At 41.0% G+C, this 17,949-nt stretch overlaps 1 protein-coding gene across 1 annotated transcript; it reads right to left on the bottom strand.

Annotated features, from left to right (window-relative positions):
• Positions 1 to 108: 108 nt before the first annotated feature.
• scg2b (secretogranin II b) lies at positions 109 to 3,490 on the bottom strand. Its single transcript, XM_017432549.3, has 2 exons — positions 3,127 to 3,490; positions 109 to 2,708 (listed from the first exon to the last, which is right to left on the bottom strand). The coding sequence occupies exon 2, from the start codon at positions 2,689 to 2,691 to the stop codon at positions 856 to 858; it is 1,836 nt and encodes a 611-aa protein (XP_017288038.1). The 5' UTR covers positions 2,692 to 2,708; positions 3,127 to 3,490; the 3' UTR covers positions 109 to 855.
• Positions 3,491 to 17,949: the final 14,459 nt, after the last annotated feature.

The raw sequence follows: 17,949 nt of genomic DNA, 5'->3' as shown, positions 1-17,949 counted from the left end.
CATTCTGCCTCATTATTGTATTCCTTATAAATGCTGCCCTTTATTCCCCTGATTGCGAACCCTAGCCGCCCTTGGTGTCCTTGCGTGGGATTAATAAGGCATCACAGCTCAGCAAGAAGAAAAATAATACAGCTGATGCTTTATTCATCTGTGACACATTGTTGAACATGTACAAAATGGTTTAAAAACGAGCATAGCACAACCACTGTTAGGCCAACGATACAGAGCTTTGCAGTATGAAAGGGTTAGAAGGCAGGCGACGGTCTGATATTTAGACTTAATTACTCAGAACAATAAATCCACAAACCCTGAATAATACCACGATTCACGACAACACTCGTCCTATGCAGCAGACAAGTCCCAATATTTTCCCCCTATAGTGCTCAAGTATACGTCAAGTTTTCAAAAACCCACTTGGGATTTATATTTAATCATTTACATGTATATTCACAAATAAATAGTTTTGACATAGCAGGTGAAAAATAACCATTATTCTGTTGGATATAGATTCAAATATAGGGCTGTTTACTAACCCCGTTTAATGTAAACATTTAACATCACACCATAAATTTGTCAGATTGAATTGATCAGGTTAAGTCACTCATTGCACCTTTAATCTCTTGTGGTCTCATTAAAATATTTCTAGAAGGTTCTTGCAGCAAGTAGGGACAGTCATTGTTATAATTCTATGTTTATTTCTAAGATTGCTATAGATCATTTCTTTTGTTAGGGTCTTAGCTATAGTTCTTATGATAGAAATTTGTAAACTAGATCACTTCCACCAAACGTTATGTTTTTGAGACAGAATATAAATACTATATTCATATTGATGCAGAGGAGAGGGGAGGGATCAGGTTACATCCCTGCTGCCTTTTTCTCACGACGCTGCGCCTCTTCTCCTTCATCCACGGTCTGCGGAGCGGATGTCTTGGCTGCCATCTCCTCCCTCTCCTGCTGTACCTCGGTGGGCGTCACTTTCTCCTCCGTGGCCCCCTCGGGGTCCCTCTTGGCCCTTGGCCTTGTCTCAGTCTCTGCTTGCTCCATGTAGTCCTTCACGGCGCGCTCGTACAGCTCGTAGGGGAACTGGCCCTTCAGCTGCGCATGCGTGTCGCGCTTGCTGATGGTGTTGGGATACTCCGTGAGGATTTTGGCCGCGAGGTAAGTCGTCACCTCATCTTCTACGTCACCATCGTCGTCATCGTCATCAGCAGCAGCGTCGGTTTGACGTTTCAGGGGCATTTTGTTCAGCTCGGATAAAAACAGGTTCTCCCTGCGGCCTGAAGGTGGGGGGATTTTCACCGGACCTGCGTTCCCTGCAGAGCTGGACACCACCGGGATCCTGTCTGCAGATGAGGTGGTCTTCATGGGTCTCTGCACCACGGGGTACTCGTTGCTGATAGTCTCCACCCCAATGATGTCCAAAAAGTCCTCTCTGTCCATGTCGTCGGTGGGGGGCTTGCTCTTCAGCGGGAGTCTGCGGCTGAAGTACCTGATCTTGGGGGTCTGGCTGGCCGCCGTGTAGCGGGTCAGGGCCTGGGGGTCGCGGTGGAGCTTGCGGAGCTCCTCCGTGAGCAGCATGTCGATGAGGTCTTGCGGGGGCACGTGGAGCTTCAGGGAGAGCTCCAGCAGCTCCTTCACCGTCCGGGGATCCACGATGGAGGGGCGGATCAGCCTCTTCTTCTGCTCCCCGGTCTGATCCCTCTTCTGGGTCTGGTCGCTCATCTCCAGCACCTTCAGCAGGTAGTAGTCCACCAACTTGGTGTCGTCATCGGCGTCTTCCTGGTTCTGATCAGCCCGGCGCTGTGTCTCCTCCCGCTCTGACTCCTCCTCCTGATCGCTGAGGGCCCGGTCCATCTCTTCGTGGCTCCGGTTCACCAGCTCCTCCGTCTCCTCCCTCTCCTCCATGGGGACCCACTCCTCCCCTCCTGCCACATCTTCATAAGCCTGGTTCCTCTGACTGAATCCGTTCCCATCCTCCTCCGCATCCTCCTCCTCCTCATCATCATCATCCCCGAAGACGTCCCTCTTCTGTGCAGGCATGGAGGGCATCCTCCCGAGCTCGTCGAAGATGGATCTTAAATTGGCCAGGCTCTGGGGGGTATACTGCTCGTCCAGGTCCTCCGTAGCCCGCTTGGAGGCGTCCGCGTTCTCTTCGTCTTCAAACATCAGCGGGTACTTCTTGTGAGGTCTGGGGAAATTACCGTAATCCACCGGAGCGCTTCCGGGCATCTCCTTGGCGCGGTGCCTGTGAGTCCGGCGGTCGCTCCTGGGCTCTGACGCGGAGGGGGGGAACCCCGCCTCTCTGCCGCCTTGGTCCTGGAGGGTCCTGAGCATCGCTTTCATCAGCTGCTCGGCAGTAACGTCCGGCCTCTGGATGCTCGGGGCGGGCTGGCGGTCCCCGGGAACCTCGTCCTGACGCGAGGCGAGCTGAAGCAGGACCTTGAACTTCTCCACCTCGTCGTAATCCACCGGCTCGGGCCGACCCCCGTTCCTCTGCTTCAGGTTCTCGATGTACTCCAGGGCTTTGATCATGTCGGAGCTGGGCTGGAAAGCAGCCGGCTGGCCCTCACTGCCCCCGCCTCGGAGCCAGTGGTGGGGGAGGGACGCAGCCTGCACGGCGCATCCGTGGAGGAGAAAGGCGAGCAGGAGCACGGCTCCTCCCGCGGGCAACTTGTGGTGGAAATGCAGCATTATAGGAAATTTATTACCTGTCAGACAAGATCATGACATGTTAGAATATTTTCTTATTAATTTGAACCGATAATGTTGATCAAAAGACTAAGCTCAAGTATTTGTATCAAAGAGTTCCGCTCCGCAGTTTGAATGATGCGATGCTGTGCGTTCACATCACTGGATGAGTCACTCCCTACGTTGTTATGGGCAACCTCAGCATCACAGTCACCCCCTTAGTGCGTTATATGCCTCAATAAAAGCATCGTTTTCTTTATTTTATCATAACAAGAACATAATGTGAGTATTTAAGCGTTTTATCACACATATATGCTAAATCCCATTTTAAAATGTGCCAAAATACATTACATAAACTAAAGTACTTGACACCTAATTAATCTAATTCGTTAAGAAAGCCTTTTTATTTAAAATAAGAATGATAAATTTTTCTTTTACCTTTGGTAATAAAGCTCAGACAGCAGTGAAGGTGTATAGCATCTCCTCAAGAGCGGCGCTGAATCTCTTCTGTTTTCAGCACTTGGACAGCTCCTCCTGTTATATGAGGCACCACCTGACCGCCGCGTCATCACACAACACACGCAAGAGCCTGGCCCTAAAAAAACTCAATAGAAATGATTCAGGCTCATTAAAATGGCATACTGAAGAGTCTGCTGGATTAAAAATAGCTCCGTATGTGCAGTCTGTTCGACAGCACCTCCCTGTTGTCGGATAGATGAAGGATTTACTGCGGAATGTCTGAAAAAGAAAGCGGCAGCATGCACCCGGAGGATTAAAAACGAGCTGGGTTTATTATAAGGAGACGTTGTAAGGGGAAAAACTTAAGTGTTTGTTTTTATTTTTTTTTCAAAACATAACCTGGAATTAAAGTGCATTCCTCGAAGGAATGCATATCACCCGCCTCCCTTCATGCTAAAGTTTAGACTGAAATTGTTTTATGTTGAGAAATGATGGTGGTGTTTTGCAGTCATTTTATGCAATATGGCAAGATGTATGAGTATGTATTTTCAATTACTCTCAGCTTCTACTTCATCAAATTTAACCTCAATATCTGTAAAATTACCTGCTTTAAAGAATCTTTTTTTCTGTTTGCTAATGTGGATTAGCTGTGGCGGCCATTTCAAATTGGACTGACCCCAAAAGTTAATCAGCTGTAAATGTGCATCTAGTGATTACTTTCTGCAAGTTTCTTAAAAATCTGTCCTGTAGTTTATGATATATTTTGCTAACAGACAACTCCACTTGTAATGCTAAATTTTCAAGCAAAGCTGTTACACAATGAGTAGCACTGACAGTCTGTGTTGTGAATGACCCTCAGCTACAACCACACCAACTTTTAGCAAGATATCTGGAAAATTGACTGAATAAGCGCCATTGTTTGTGATTTCTAATGTGCCTTGGCTATGGTGGCCATCTTGAATCGTCTTGACTCCAAAGCTTTATCAGCTGTTGTTGTACATCCAATGATTACTTTCTGCAAGTTTAATCAAAATTCGTCTCGTGGTTAAGGAAATATTTAGCTAACAGACAGACACACGAGCACACACACTGACGAAAACATTATATCTTCTCGACTTCAGCGGTGAAAACAGGGTAAAACTTGTGGGATCATGCGCCTTTTTTATTCTGCTTTGTTTTGAAACGTTTAGGGTTTTCATGATCATAACATCGCTGCCTCGCGGCATCTGCAGAGTTAAAGCCCGTAGCGATGACTCACAGGCTCGAAGCAGCGCGGAGCTGCTGTCGCAGTTCAGCAGCCCCTCGTCTCCTCCCTCCCTTCCTCCCTCCCTCCCTCCCATCCCCTCTCTCTCTGCGTGCGCGCTGACAGAGATGGTGATAAACACTGTCCTGTCGGCTGGGGGCCAAAGATCCGGTATTTCGCAGGGTCGACAGAGATAAAGGGGCCACAGCGTGCCAGCTGCCGATGAAATGTCACGGACGGGCGGTGACAACGTTTATGGTGAGACCAAGAGGCTGTACTTAACACTTCTTTTGTTTTGTATCATCTGGTAAACATCTGTGGTTAGAATTAAAAGATGTCATCATAACAGTCACTGCACACTGCAGACCTTAATGTTTAATACAAATATATCAGAACGTTTAGTTGTCTTTTCACCCCCTTAAAGTTTCTTTCTTTCTTTTTACAAAAATAACTTGCAATAATCTCAGTGAATTGAATGTCATCAATGATCTCATTTGTAGCACAAATAAGACAAACCCATATCTGAAAAAGTTTAAACATTGTGAAAAAAATGTTAATAAAAATTTAGGACCTGAGGAGAGCAGCTGCTGGAGGTTTTAGAAAGGAATGTTGTCCCATTCCTGTCTGAGGAATCCAGCTGTTTAACAGTCCTGGGTCTTCTTTGCTGGATTTTCTGTTGATAACGCACCATTTCAGCACCTGGACTCTTTCCAGATGTGTAAGCTGCCCATGCCATAGGCACTAAAGCACCCCCATACCATAAGAGAGGCAGGCATTGGAACTGAGCATTCTGAGTCCTTTGCACTCAGAGATTATTAAAACGTTCTGCTGATATTATGAACTGTAGATGATGGGATATTCAAAGTCTTCAAAGTTTTCTGTTGAGGAACATTATTCTTAAATTGCTCCACTATTTTTAGATACATTTTTTAACAGACTGGTGAACCTCTGCCCATCTTTACTTCTATGAGATTCAGCCTCTCTAAGATGGTCTTTTTATACCCAGTCCTCTTACTGATCTGTTGCAGATCTGTTGTTATTCCATCTGCTTCTCATTAATGCCACTTATTTTTACAGCCTTCTGTTAGCCATGTCTAAACTTATTTGAGATGTGTCTTGTGATCTACCATCATATACAAAATTACCTTTTGTGCTTTTGTCTAAAAATGGTACAATTTCTTAAAAAATTTACATTTACTATGTTCCATTGTGAATAAAATATGGGTGTATTAGATTTGCAAATCATTGCATTTTGTTTTGATTTTCTTTTTACATTTGACATAAGTCTCAACTTTTTTTGGAACTGTGGTTGTACTGCATTTTTTACATTTTGATTAGATTTTAAAATACCCTATTTGTACATTTACTCCACTAATATTTATTGTCTTTTTTTACAAGTTGACTGAAACAGGCTGAAGACTTGGACTTTCTGATGCTCCAGTAGGATTTCAAGTCTCCATTGTTTGCAAATTTGTTCACTTCTGCAAAACGTTATAAACAGAAGTGCTTCTTCATTTCAACCAAGCTCTGCTCACTTCATTCCACTGTTCTTTATTATTCAATTTTTAACCTTTATTAAACAAGTAACTGCAAAAAAGTGATTATTTAATATTTTTTTGTAATCCTCAGGAGCAAGAATCTATCGATTTTCACCAAGATGACGTCAATGATGCTTGAATACCTGGCTGCCCTTTTAGGTTGGAGAGCTTCTTGACATTAGGAGTAACATAAATCTAACTCACTGATTCAGTATTTGCAGTCTTGCACAGATTAGTCGTACTTGTGAGGGCAAAACGGGATCACAGCTCAAGTGATCGGTGAGTAGAGTGAGAGAACGAGAGTTGTGGTACTGTTTGTGAGCCTTGTTTTTGGTATCCGTCAGTGTCACTCCCTCTGATTTCACGCCTCCATTCAGAAACACAAGCAACCACAGCAGATCATTCACATTCTCTTTCATTAATATTTAAGAAACGGAGAATATGATCAGCCTCTCAGTTCGTCAGGAAAACAAGCACAAGTACATGAAAATATATGCAAATGTGCTTGCTCATTTATTGCTCATGGCAGTGACTAATAAAAATGTCAAGCCGTCAGTAGATGGTTCACACAGCATGAGAGCTGTGGCAGATATTATAGGAAGGAAGACTCCCTCAGTTTGAGCCCTTTAATTGCTGGTTTGTGTCCATTTACGGTCAATAGTATAACCACTCTAACACACATAATTAATGAGTAGAGCACAAATGTTTTTGTTTACAGCCAAGGATAAATTGCCATATGTTTACTGCTGTGTGTGTATGTTTTTTAATGAGATTTCTTCAGACATACCTCTGCTGTTGTCTTGGCTTTGGTTCAATCATGTGAGGTGGCAAGCTGTTAAACATCTGTTGGGCCTCCTTAGATTTCATAAAAAAATATCTGTGTATTTGTCTGTTGTTGCCTTAGTTATTTCAACCCTCCCAGGTGCTGGGATGAGTCTAAGTTACAGATCAGATTTCTTGAAGCTCAAACCTCATCGGGCTGCTGCTGGTGGCGAAAGATTCGCTGAGTGAATCTTTGATTCCTCTCTGGGGCCAGTGATGGGCTGTCTGTGGGCATCGTTGCATACACAGACCCACTCTCTTCACTCATTAAAACTAAATATTTCCAGTGATTACTGCCACCAAATCCCCTTTTCTTCCCTCCTTTGTCTTCATTTCTTTCTCCTTCTTTGTCAATGAACATTACAGCAGGGAGGAGGGAAAAATTATAGTAATTAAATTAGAGTTCACGCTCGCTGTCACGTTGGATTTGTTACCTTCATCACCTCACGTTGATTCTCCATTGATTCTCTCTCTTTTTCTCTCTGAGTAGAAACTCCTTTTATTAGCAGATAAAGAACAGATAAAATTAATTGCATTGTAGTTAAGTTATTTTTTATGTTTGGCATCCTGAATTGCCCATAAGTCAATTTTCTATACATTCAATAAGTTGTAGAGGTGCTTTACAGCTTAAATAAACCTGTATTAGACATAACCAGCTCAATAGAGTGTATATATTGCAACTTACAGATCTAATTAGTATCATGTTATTTCCAGCAGTGGTAATATCTTCCCACTGAGAAGGATGAGAAGCAAAAAGTCTTTAAGACTACTTCCAAAGCATCTTTTTCAAAGTTCATGATTGAACAACCCCAATGTCATATTTTGATTTGTCTGATTTTTCCTCTTTGCTTCAGTTCACTAGAAATGAGCTTCGGCTCAGAGAAGATGACAGTGTTTCTTGATGGTGTTTACATCTGGCTTCTTCTTGCCTGATAGAGCTTTAAGCAGCATTTATTGATGGCTCAGTGAACTATATTTACATAATGATTTGTGGAAGTGTTCCTGAGCCCATTCATTGATGCCCATAATAGAATCAGACCTGTTTTTAACGCTGTGCTGCCCAAGGGCTTGAAGATCACAGCATCCAGTCTTTTGGCCTTGTCCTTTGAGCTCAGAGTGTTTTCCAGATTATTAAAATCTTTTAATGATTTTTTTGGACTGTAAATGACGAGAAATTAAATGTTTGCCAGTTTTCTGTTAAGGAACATTATTCTCAAATTGTTCCTGTCAGGTGTGGTGGAGAAGGAGGCAAACCCAGAGCACAGTCTCACAGTGAGAACCTAAAGGAGAACTAATTTATTAAGAATAAAACAACAAAACAAAGGCTGATGGGGCAGCAAAACTAAACATAACAAAATCCAGAAAACCACGAGCAGAAACGAGAGACAAGACATGAAGCAACAATGAACCAGCAGTGAGTGGAGGAAATGACCAGGTTTTAAAAGCAGAGGGTAATTAGGTGAAGTGGGCACAGGTGAGGTGATTAACTAACTAGGAGCAGGTGGAGATGGGTGTGGCAGGAAAACAAGTGATTGACTGAGGACAAGAGAGTATGACAAGAGCACAGAGGGCACAGGGAGGGAAAAACCAACTGACAAAGCTAAATGCAGGAACAAAATAATAGAATTAAAAAAACAATAAACTCATTATAAAAGAACCAGAAAACCCCAGATCCTGCCAGTTCCACTATTTTAAGATGCAGTTTTTTTTTCCTGAGATTCAGCCTCTCTAAAATGCTCTTTTTATATCCAGCTCTCTTACTGACCTGTTGCCAATTAAACTAACTAGTTGCAAAATGTTCCTTCAGCTGTTTCTTTTTCGTACCGCTTTCTTTTACAGCCTTTTGTTCCCAGTGTCCCATCCCATTTTTGGGTTGTTTTGTGCCATCAAATTAAAAATTATCTTATTTTTTTTTTCCAAAGAATAAATAGTGCAATTAATAATTTTACCCTTTGGTATGTTTATTATGTACCATTGTGAGTAAAATGTGGATTTTATAAGATTTGCATTTCATTGTGTTCTGTTTTTGTTTACTTTCTAAATAACATCATGGTTGTTAAATTTATGAGCTTGTTTTCTTGAGAAGCAGAATCAGAGGTTCCACGCAAGTATTGCACAACAAGAACCAAAATTATTGGCATAATCTGAAACAAATCCTAATTTATCCTGTCTTATACTATAATGTACATTGATTTTTGTACATTCTAGTTAGTAAATTGTCTTTTATTTTATGCACAGAAAAAGTAGATGAAAACCTTAGCTCTGATTTCCTCTTCAAGGTACACACTCATGATTTATAATAAGTACTTGCAAAGTAATATTACACAATATTATCTGTAGAAAGGTAATTAAGAAATAACTTGATATTTATGACTTGAAAAATTTCACGAATATAAGTGATAAAACATGAATGAGGGATTCACGTAACTGATTGAAAAACACTGCATTACAATCTTCATGTTTTAGTTTGATGCAGGGAATAGTTTAGCTTTATTTCAATTTAATTAGAATCTTTTTAGTATTCAAGGATTCTGTGTGGCACATCTTGAGTAAAAAAAAAATAAAATCATGACACATAAAGTTAGGTTGTTCAGCAAAGAAACCAATTATATTAGCAGACTGCAGTTCAGATTTTATCTCATTAGCAGATGTTTTGGCAACAGTGTTGAACTTAGAAATCAAAGCTTGGCAACGTCACATTTTAAGGCTTGGAAGACAGATTTTTTCATTTTTACAAATCAAATTCTTCACAGCCAAATAGGAGCAATCCAAAGACAGTGTGTTGTACTTTTTAAGTCAAGAGATTTTAACAGAATTTCGCAGTAGAAATGGATATCTAAATATATATTTATGAATATTGAAATTTAACCCGCAAGTTGGCTCATTTGGAGGCAGGTATGGACTGTGGTTGCACCACCTCACATCTATAAAAAATGGATGCAGCAGCCTTTTGTTTTAGCTCATGACGAGAATTTCAAATCTGTTTTGTGGTCGGATTCATGATTCTTTCTCTATGTTATGAATTGTTTCACTAAAATCCTTTTGATCACAGAGTAACACGCCTTCTTTCAGTTTTTATGATGTATCTCGGTCCTCCTGCAGCAGCAGAGCTTTCACTGCTGTTTTCCTACACGTCAATCAAAGCTGCGGGGAGAGAGTGATATATTAACAAAGACGTGCGTCACAGCAGATACCCATACACTCACACGCACACTAACTGACTCACAAAGCATCTAAAGCATTTTTTCCCCCTGTATTCCTCTGGCTGTGTTGCTTCAGTGCTTCAAGGACTCATGACTCATCCAGGAGATGAAGTTGAAGAGCTGAAAAAACTTTAATGTTTCATCCCTGGATTTCATCTTGAATGGTGCAGCATGCAAACATGATGTTTATACATAAAGTCCCGTAAAACCAAAATTAAGACAAATTGTCACGTGTGCAGAGTAAACACAAGCGGCCACCCACTCCTGCCCGTCTTCCCTGTGACAGGGGAGCATGAAAGCGTGGCACGCCCGTTGTCAAGGCTCACCTTCCTTTCAACCAGCGTCTCCATAGTGACGCTGCCTTACAGCCTTTCATGTGCCTTCATCTTTTTCCCACAGGTTGGTATCCTTGTCTCTTTCATTAGGCCCTTCACCTTTTAAACTAAGCACTCTCCTGATGCGTTCATTACTAGTTTTTACCCGCTTGTAACCATCAAGCTCATCCCTCCCAATGTGCCAATTACAGGGGGCTAATGCAGGGTTCTTGTCTTCAGGAGGCAGGTGGTTCTGGTGGAGAGATGAGAGCGATTAGAGCCGCAATATGTTGGGTGAGCCATTAGGATGGAGGGGCGGACTCAGAGAGAGAATCCTGTCTGAGCCGTAAAGGGGAGGGGAGAGGAAATGAAAGAAGGTCGACACAATAAATCAAACGCTCATCGTGATGGACTAAATATCTCTTAATGAGTCTAGCCTCAGCAGCCATGCCTTTATTCCTCTTTTCCTATTTGTTGCCATTTCTTTCCTTTAATTAAACCAATCAATATTTAGGATGTTAAAATATGTTCACTTATAGTGAGTTAGATGGAAATGCTTATGCCACTGTTATTTTTTTCTCTGTTTATCATAAGAACCAAAAACTCTCTCTAAATGTACTAAAATCCATACATCAGCAGCCCAGATTTGTCTTGTTTGTTTATTCAGTGCAAACAGAGAAGCTGATTTCACAGATTTTTATGTGCCAGACATTTCTTGGCCACAAAGTGTACAAACTTCTGGAATTTTGACTTTTTTCTTACTCTCAACTGAGGACTGTATGTTTCAGGCAACAAACTTCTAGGAAAATGAATAATAAATATATTTTAACTAAAGGTACTATAGTTCCCTTCTGACAGACATTTAGCTTCAGGTGGCTGCATGTAATTTATGTAAGTGGCTCAAATTGTCAATCAGTCCACACATCTACACATTCCATCAAAACCTATTTATGATTCTATACTATTAGAATTTTTATAAAACACATCTCCTGAACCGTACATTTTTACAAATGAATGCAGAAAAATTAGCCCACAGAATTTATTTTAACATCTAGGCTGAATTGTTGCTGTCAAGAAAAGAAAAAAAAAACATCAGCTGTTCCAAAAATGTTGCGACTCGAGAAATTGATCAATTTTTAGCTTCTCTGCATCAGCTGCCTGTAATCTAGAAATTCCTCTCCCAGAAGCTTTTTAATAACCAGGATCCATCTACTTTCAAAGGCCTTTGTTAAAAAATGTCTCAATATTTTATGTCTTAAAAGAACTTTCAAAGATTATAATTAGGATTGTCTTGTGTTGTCAGTCCATCAAGTTTGTGTGTCTCTTTCCTGCATGTTTCCTGATCATTTACCAGCCAGTCTGTCAACTGTTCATCACTTTGTACTTGTCTCAGTCTCTTACTGTCTTGTTATTATTTTCTCACTCTACCTTCAGCCTGAGGCAAATGGTGGCTGTCCTAGTGTCTGATTTTTCCTAAGATGTAGCTGTCTTTAGTTGTTTTTCTCCTCACTGTATCTACACCAAGTGCTTGCTTTTAGGATTGTTTTTTTTTTCATCCTGAAAGAGCTTTGCAGTTAAAATTGGCACTATAATACAAAACTAAATTCTTCAATATTATTGTCTTTGTGGCTCCATGATTGGATGAGGATGAAGGACGCTGTGAGTTATTGTTGTCATGTAGACCTAAACTTTGACATTTGAAGATGTACTTTCTGTTTATGCATAAATCCTACTGATGGATTAAAACAGTCATGAAAAGTGAAATTTCCTATCATGCAGCTGCCACTATAAATACCATCACAGTTTCAGCAAGTAATTTTATTAGGCTACTAACCGTAAACACATCATTTTCATAGCAAAATGTACATATGACTAGCTGCAGTCATTCCTCCATTAGGATACAGGGTTACTGCCATTTGGAAAAAAATTACCAATAGAAAACAATTAAGTCACATCAAGATGTATGCATGTAATCTGTGGCAAAAACTCAATAAACACTACATTATTTCCCTGAAATTGAACTTGAATCCTTCTTACAAAATTATCTTATGAGGATAAATAGTCATAAATCAAAATTAGAGCAACTGCAACTACTAATTGTCTTGTCAAAGAAAGCTGTTAGTCCAGTGAACCATTAGTCTAAAACCCCAGAGTCACTGTAGCCACTGCAGCTTGGATAAATGCATTATTTCCATGGATATATGTGGTATTTGCTCAGTATGTTTTCATGTTGGGTTATTCATACCTCCAAACAAAGAAGGAAGAGACTGAAATGTAGCTGAGAGTAGATGGGATGATACATGCTGAACTTACTTATGTGGTTAGCCAACCTTTTAATTACTTACTTTTCCATGATATTATAAGATCACTATCAGTACATAATGCAGATTACTGATTGCATTAGCGTGAAAAAGTTAGATTATCCAAAAAAGAAAGCATGCACTGTATGTAAAATTTGCACCCATCTGTACACTGAGATCAAATAATCGGACATAAAATGGCTTCATTAGTGTTCTGCACTAGACTAAGATATTCTTTGTCTGTCACGTCCTAAACAGGTTGTGCAGTTAAGGATCATGTCTAAAGTAAAAAACAACATAAACTACTTTTAGATTTGTGAGTCAAGATCACACCATCAGTCAAATCCTATTTTTTCATTTGTCATGTTGCTCGTCTCCTGACTTTATTTCCAAATTCTGCCACCAGTTTTGTTCATCGCATCAACAAGACCCGTGTTTTACACTTCTTTTCATCCCTCCTGAGCTCGCAACCTTCCAACATCTTTTTATCCCCAGTATGCTGATTAATATTCCCTTTCATCCGCTGCCTTTTAATTGCCCTGCTTGCACATATTAAAGAAAACAAGTGTTCTGAATGCTCTGAATCAACTTGTATTATCAAAGTGACTCTCTCTCTCCCTCTCTCTGTGTGGTCTCTTCTCTTTCATCCGCATGTGTGTATCAGCACACGTGCACAGATCATATCGGCGTCTGTGTTAAAAGATGCAGCTTGACGCACTGGCTGACGTCACTAAAGGCCAAGGCAGGATGTGTTTATTGATGAAGAAATCCTGTCAATAAAGAGGGCTGGCAGAGAAAGAAAGAGTAACCAAAGGAACTAGAGTCGAAACTGAAAAAAGTTTTGTGACACGTATTAATATTATGCACACTGGTGCTGTGCATTTTTCCAGCAAAAAAAGTAAACCTCTAAATAATTTGTTTACCTCTCTAATTGGGTGTTCATGTGGAAGTGTTGTGTTTTTCTTGAAATGTTCTTGGCAACAGCCGAGTTTTGACTTCATTAAAATGTGCCACCTCTTCCTGTCCTCCTCTGCAGTGTCTGAATGAGAAGCTGCACAGAGGCGTGTGTGTATTTTTTTTTTATCATGAGTGAGTCAATATGTGTGGATGCTATTATACCAGAGACAGATTTTTTTTTACAATTATTTCGTCCTAAACCCAATCTCCTGCTCCTGCATGTCACATTTACAGGATGTCACCCCTGCATTGAGTCAAACAAGATTGGAGTTCATGTGAGAATTTTAAATAAGCGTTCTATTTGTGTCTGGCCCTCTTTCTTTCTGTGCGGCTCATCCTCTCATCTCTCCATCGGTCTCAGTCATGGACCCTTAAATCTCCCCCTCCCTTTATTCTCCCTCCGTGTCCCCCACTCCCTCTCTTTTTCCTTCACAGGCTCTTTCATCTCCCCCTTCTTGCTGTTTGTGGTGCAACAACAACCCGATCCTGGCCGCCTCCAAAACACTGTGACCCCATCACTCCTCCACCCCCACTCCTCCCCTCCCTCCCTCCCTCCGTGCTCTCCTCCCTCCCTCCTTCCATCCTCTCCTCCCTAACTGATACTATAAATACCCAGCATCGGTGAGTCATCGCCCTCGACGTATCAGTTGCCTATCCCTCTGTGCCTTGCCAACCTCACAGCCACCCCCCCATCCCTCAATCTCCTTACCTTGCTTCTCTGCCCAGGCTCATTACAAGACCTCACATGTTCTCCCATATCTAATTTGCCCTTTTCATCATGATAAACCCATGCTGAGCAAAGCTCAGGCCAGTGTCTAGTTTGGTGAGCCAAAGATCAGATATTCAGCCGCCCCCAAAAAAACCTAAATCAGCGGGGGTGACCAATACGAAAAGTACTGGCAACCAAGTAGAGCATCAGATTCACTGTGCGCAATGGGAAATGTTGCCAGTTATTTCATTAAATGCCACCTAAATAGTTTCAAATTTAGAAAGAAAACAGTTCTGTCCTCACCAACGGCAGCGCTAAAATAAATTCCCAACATGTGAAAGTTTCAGATATTTCAGCCTAATTATGAACCAAAACATTATTAGAGTTTTCACACAAGAAAGCAGGACAGAACCAGTGAAACAACAAACAAAAACAAATGTTTTGCTTGGTTATCTGTCGTAAACAATGTTTCATTTTATATATACTTAACACGAAAAGTGAGAAAATTATGCTTGGTTGATTGTGTCTTTTTTTGCTGTAACAATACTTCTTGACAATAAATCTTATAGTGTTGGAAAGCATTAGTTTCCCCTTAAATGGTGCCACATTTGCCGGAACGATTCTTTGTGGGTTGAGCAGCAGAGTTGAGTTGATTTACGTCACAGTTAAAATCACTATCATGCCACGCCCCTGCACTTTAACTTGAAAACCATTTATGTGGGTAAACCATCATGTGTTTTATCCTGTAGTGTTACTTGTTTATGATTGTTTTGTGACGTGAGCTACTAACCTCTTGGCCAGGTCACTCTTGTAAAAAATATCTTGATCTCAATGTTTTTTTAAAGGTGTAATAAGTATGTGGGTGACGCCCATGAAAAAGTTGCCAAATCTTCTCTGCCAATGCTAAACAGCTTATTCTGCTATTGACTCTTGTTTGTTGTTTATTGTATTGGATTATTGAAGCCTGAAGAAAGAAGACATGGTAATTTAACCATTCATATATTTAACAAACAGGAGCCTCAGTAGCATGTGGGAAAACCATACACAGCCACAACTGCCTGGCAACTCCTCCTCATGCTACCAGCTCGATCCCATACTGCTGTGGGATCCCTTTCTAAAGCAGCATTTGCTGGAAGTCAGCCGATGTCGTGTCAGTCACTCTGGAATGAACAGCTGATCCCACAGGTGCTCAACGGGGTTAAAGTCAGGACTGCAGACTGGCCATTCCATCCTCTCAACGCCCAAACGCTGGAGGTAGTTTCTGATAAATCCCACTCCGTTTGGGGTGAGCGTTGTCATCTTGCAGGAGGAGAGTTTAGCCCCAGACTGTGGAGGTTTGGGATTGCCACTGGTTGCTTTCAGCTCAAAACAAACAGGAATAACAGGATAACCGTTTGGAACTGGCCAAAGCTTTGTCAGGTTTTTTAAAATCTTAAAAACAAAACAACATAAAAGGAAAAAAACTATTTTTGTATCTACAAATACTCAGTGGTTAGATGCAGCTAACTTCCTGACAAAAGTTGGATATTTAAAATGATATAAAGAATACATGGAAACAATGAGAACAGAGTAAAGACAAACGTTGGCTCACTATTTGGCAAGAAATGAGTCAGTATTTCCCTTTTTTAATCTAATTTAAAATAATTCTTCTCATTCTTTATTTTAAGTCTCATCTAAATCTAATTATTTAGTAATTGATTGATAAGAGTGCTACAACTTTGTGAGCTTACCGTTCTTCCAACTCGATGTTTTAAAGTCAATTTTTGTACAAATCTAAACATTTTTAAAAGAGTTGAAAATGAGTAATTGCTGTTGTGGCATTGGTACGCCACTCTATGTTAAACTCAGATGAAAAAGTCTAACATTTAAACACATTTTAACAAACAAAATACATAATTTTATTTCTTTTTTTTCTTGTTTTATGGATAAAACTGAGGATTGAGTTTGCAACTAATAAAATGCTAATAAGGTTTTAAAGCCTTGAGTCTTTCATAAAATGAAAGCAAACATACGTCAAACACATTTTACACACAAAGGGGGCTATAAAAAGAATCGAGGGCAGTTTATGTCTTCTTCATTAACGTTTCTCTCCAAACCAGCCTTGCATATCTCAGACTCTTCCTTCCCGCACCACCACGTGTCAGCCTCCAGTGTCATTTCTCTCCCTCCTGCTCCAGACACCACCCACCACCTCTCCGGAGTTATAAAACGGCCCAGGTTCGGCTCATTCTTGGGTAAACACCGGGTTGGCCCCGGCTCACTCAGGAGTAAGAACATACAGATCGAAGTTGTTGTTTTTTCACTCTTCTGACTCATAAGCAGACAGGATGAGAGGGAGCCAGGGGAAGCAGCAGGAGAAAGGAAGATGGAGGAGTGTGCCAGCAAAACAAAAAAGAAGACAAACACAATCCAGAAAAACACACACAGAAACTATATTCAGACAATATGGAAGGAGACCTTCCTGCTGCTTGCTGCTGGTGGTGTCGGCTTTGCGGTAGATCCACTCCTCTGAGTGTGTGTGCGTCAGTGTCTGTGGGCTAATAAAGACAGCAATATGCCTGTGACTCACACATCCCAAAGGACAGGGATGGAGGGAGGAGGAAGAGGAGAAGGGCTTGGATGGATTGCTTCCCTCCGGTGTCTTTTAATCTCCCCTTTATTGAATCCTAATCTAAAAAAAATTAAAAGTAGAAAACATTAATAATGTTAAATTAGAGCTCAGTTAATCAACCAAATTTCAGACTGGAGTCCATGTATCTAAAATAAAAGCTTTTGTTGTTTAACATTTTGGAGCATTCAAGAAGAGAATGTGAGGATAAATCGATGAGAAACGGGTCTCATGATTGTCATCTTCGATATGAATGTTTTCTCCGCAGCGACCTTGTAGGCATGAACGCCTCTTCCATTCATAAACGAGCTGATGTCACAGGTCAGTGATTCAACAGAAAGAAAAAAAGAAACACCTTTAAACATCTGAAAAACAAAAGCTCTTTTGTTTACGAGATCTGAATGTTGCTCGACTCCTGGAACTGCGTGTTCCGTTTGCGTCGGAGCGCCACGCAGCCTTTCACAGACCACATTCACTCAGACGCGCGCAGACTCACCGGCCTTCGTTGCCATAGAAACTATAGTTTCAGGATGATTCCAATCATCACTTTGAGCCTCAAAGATCACTCAGACATTCAACACACACTCACACACACAGCAGACCAGCCGTTATTACCAGTACAAACTTGTTTATTTCCATTACATAATTTCCAAGGCCAAATCACAAATAAATAAGGAAAGACACACTTGTTGCAGTTTAAGCTCAGCTTCCAGGGCCAATTAACCAAAAAAAAAAAAAGGCGACCCTCAAAACTGGTCTAAAAAAAAACAAACAAAACAGTATTAAATACATTAGGAGGAGGCTTTACATGTGTACAGTTAGTAGTAATTTTATTGAGCTTTGATATCTGAGCCTCTTCCCTCTAAACCTATTTACAAAGCTAATAAAAAAAAGTGAAATTTGTCCACCACCTTTTGCCTCTTCGCCACTTCCAATCCGTGTCAGCGATGGCGTGGAATCTGTGTGCGATATCTACAAAATGCAGGGAGCGCTTCACATTCTCAAGACCCCTGAAGAAATCTTATGTTTGTCAGAAAGGCAACGAGCTGCCCTTCGGCCAGGCGGAGAAAGAGCAGCGGACAGCGCGCGAAGCGTCTGACGTTTCACT

This window comes from Kryptolebias marmoratus, linkage group LG20 (assembly GCF_001649575.2).
Source record: "Kryptolebias marmoratus isolate JLee-2015 linkage group LG20, ASM164957v2, whole genome shotgun sequence".
Lineage (NCBI taxonomy): Eukaryota > Metazoa > Chordata > Actinopteri > Cyprinodontiformes > Rivulidae > Kryptolebias > Kryptolebias marmoratus.
The sequence above is the reverse complement of the archived record's forward strand: the minus strand, read 5'-3'. Positions and strand labels throughout refer to the sequence as shown.

Bases quoted from the DNA above. Each gene is read 5' to 3' on its own strand.
- scg2b (XM_017432549.3), bottom strand. From the start codon at position 2,691: ATGCTGCATTTCCACCACAAGTTGCCCGCGGGAGGAGCCGTGCTCCTG.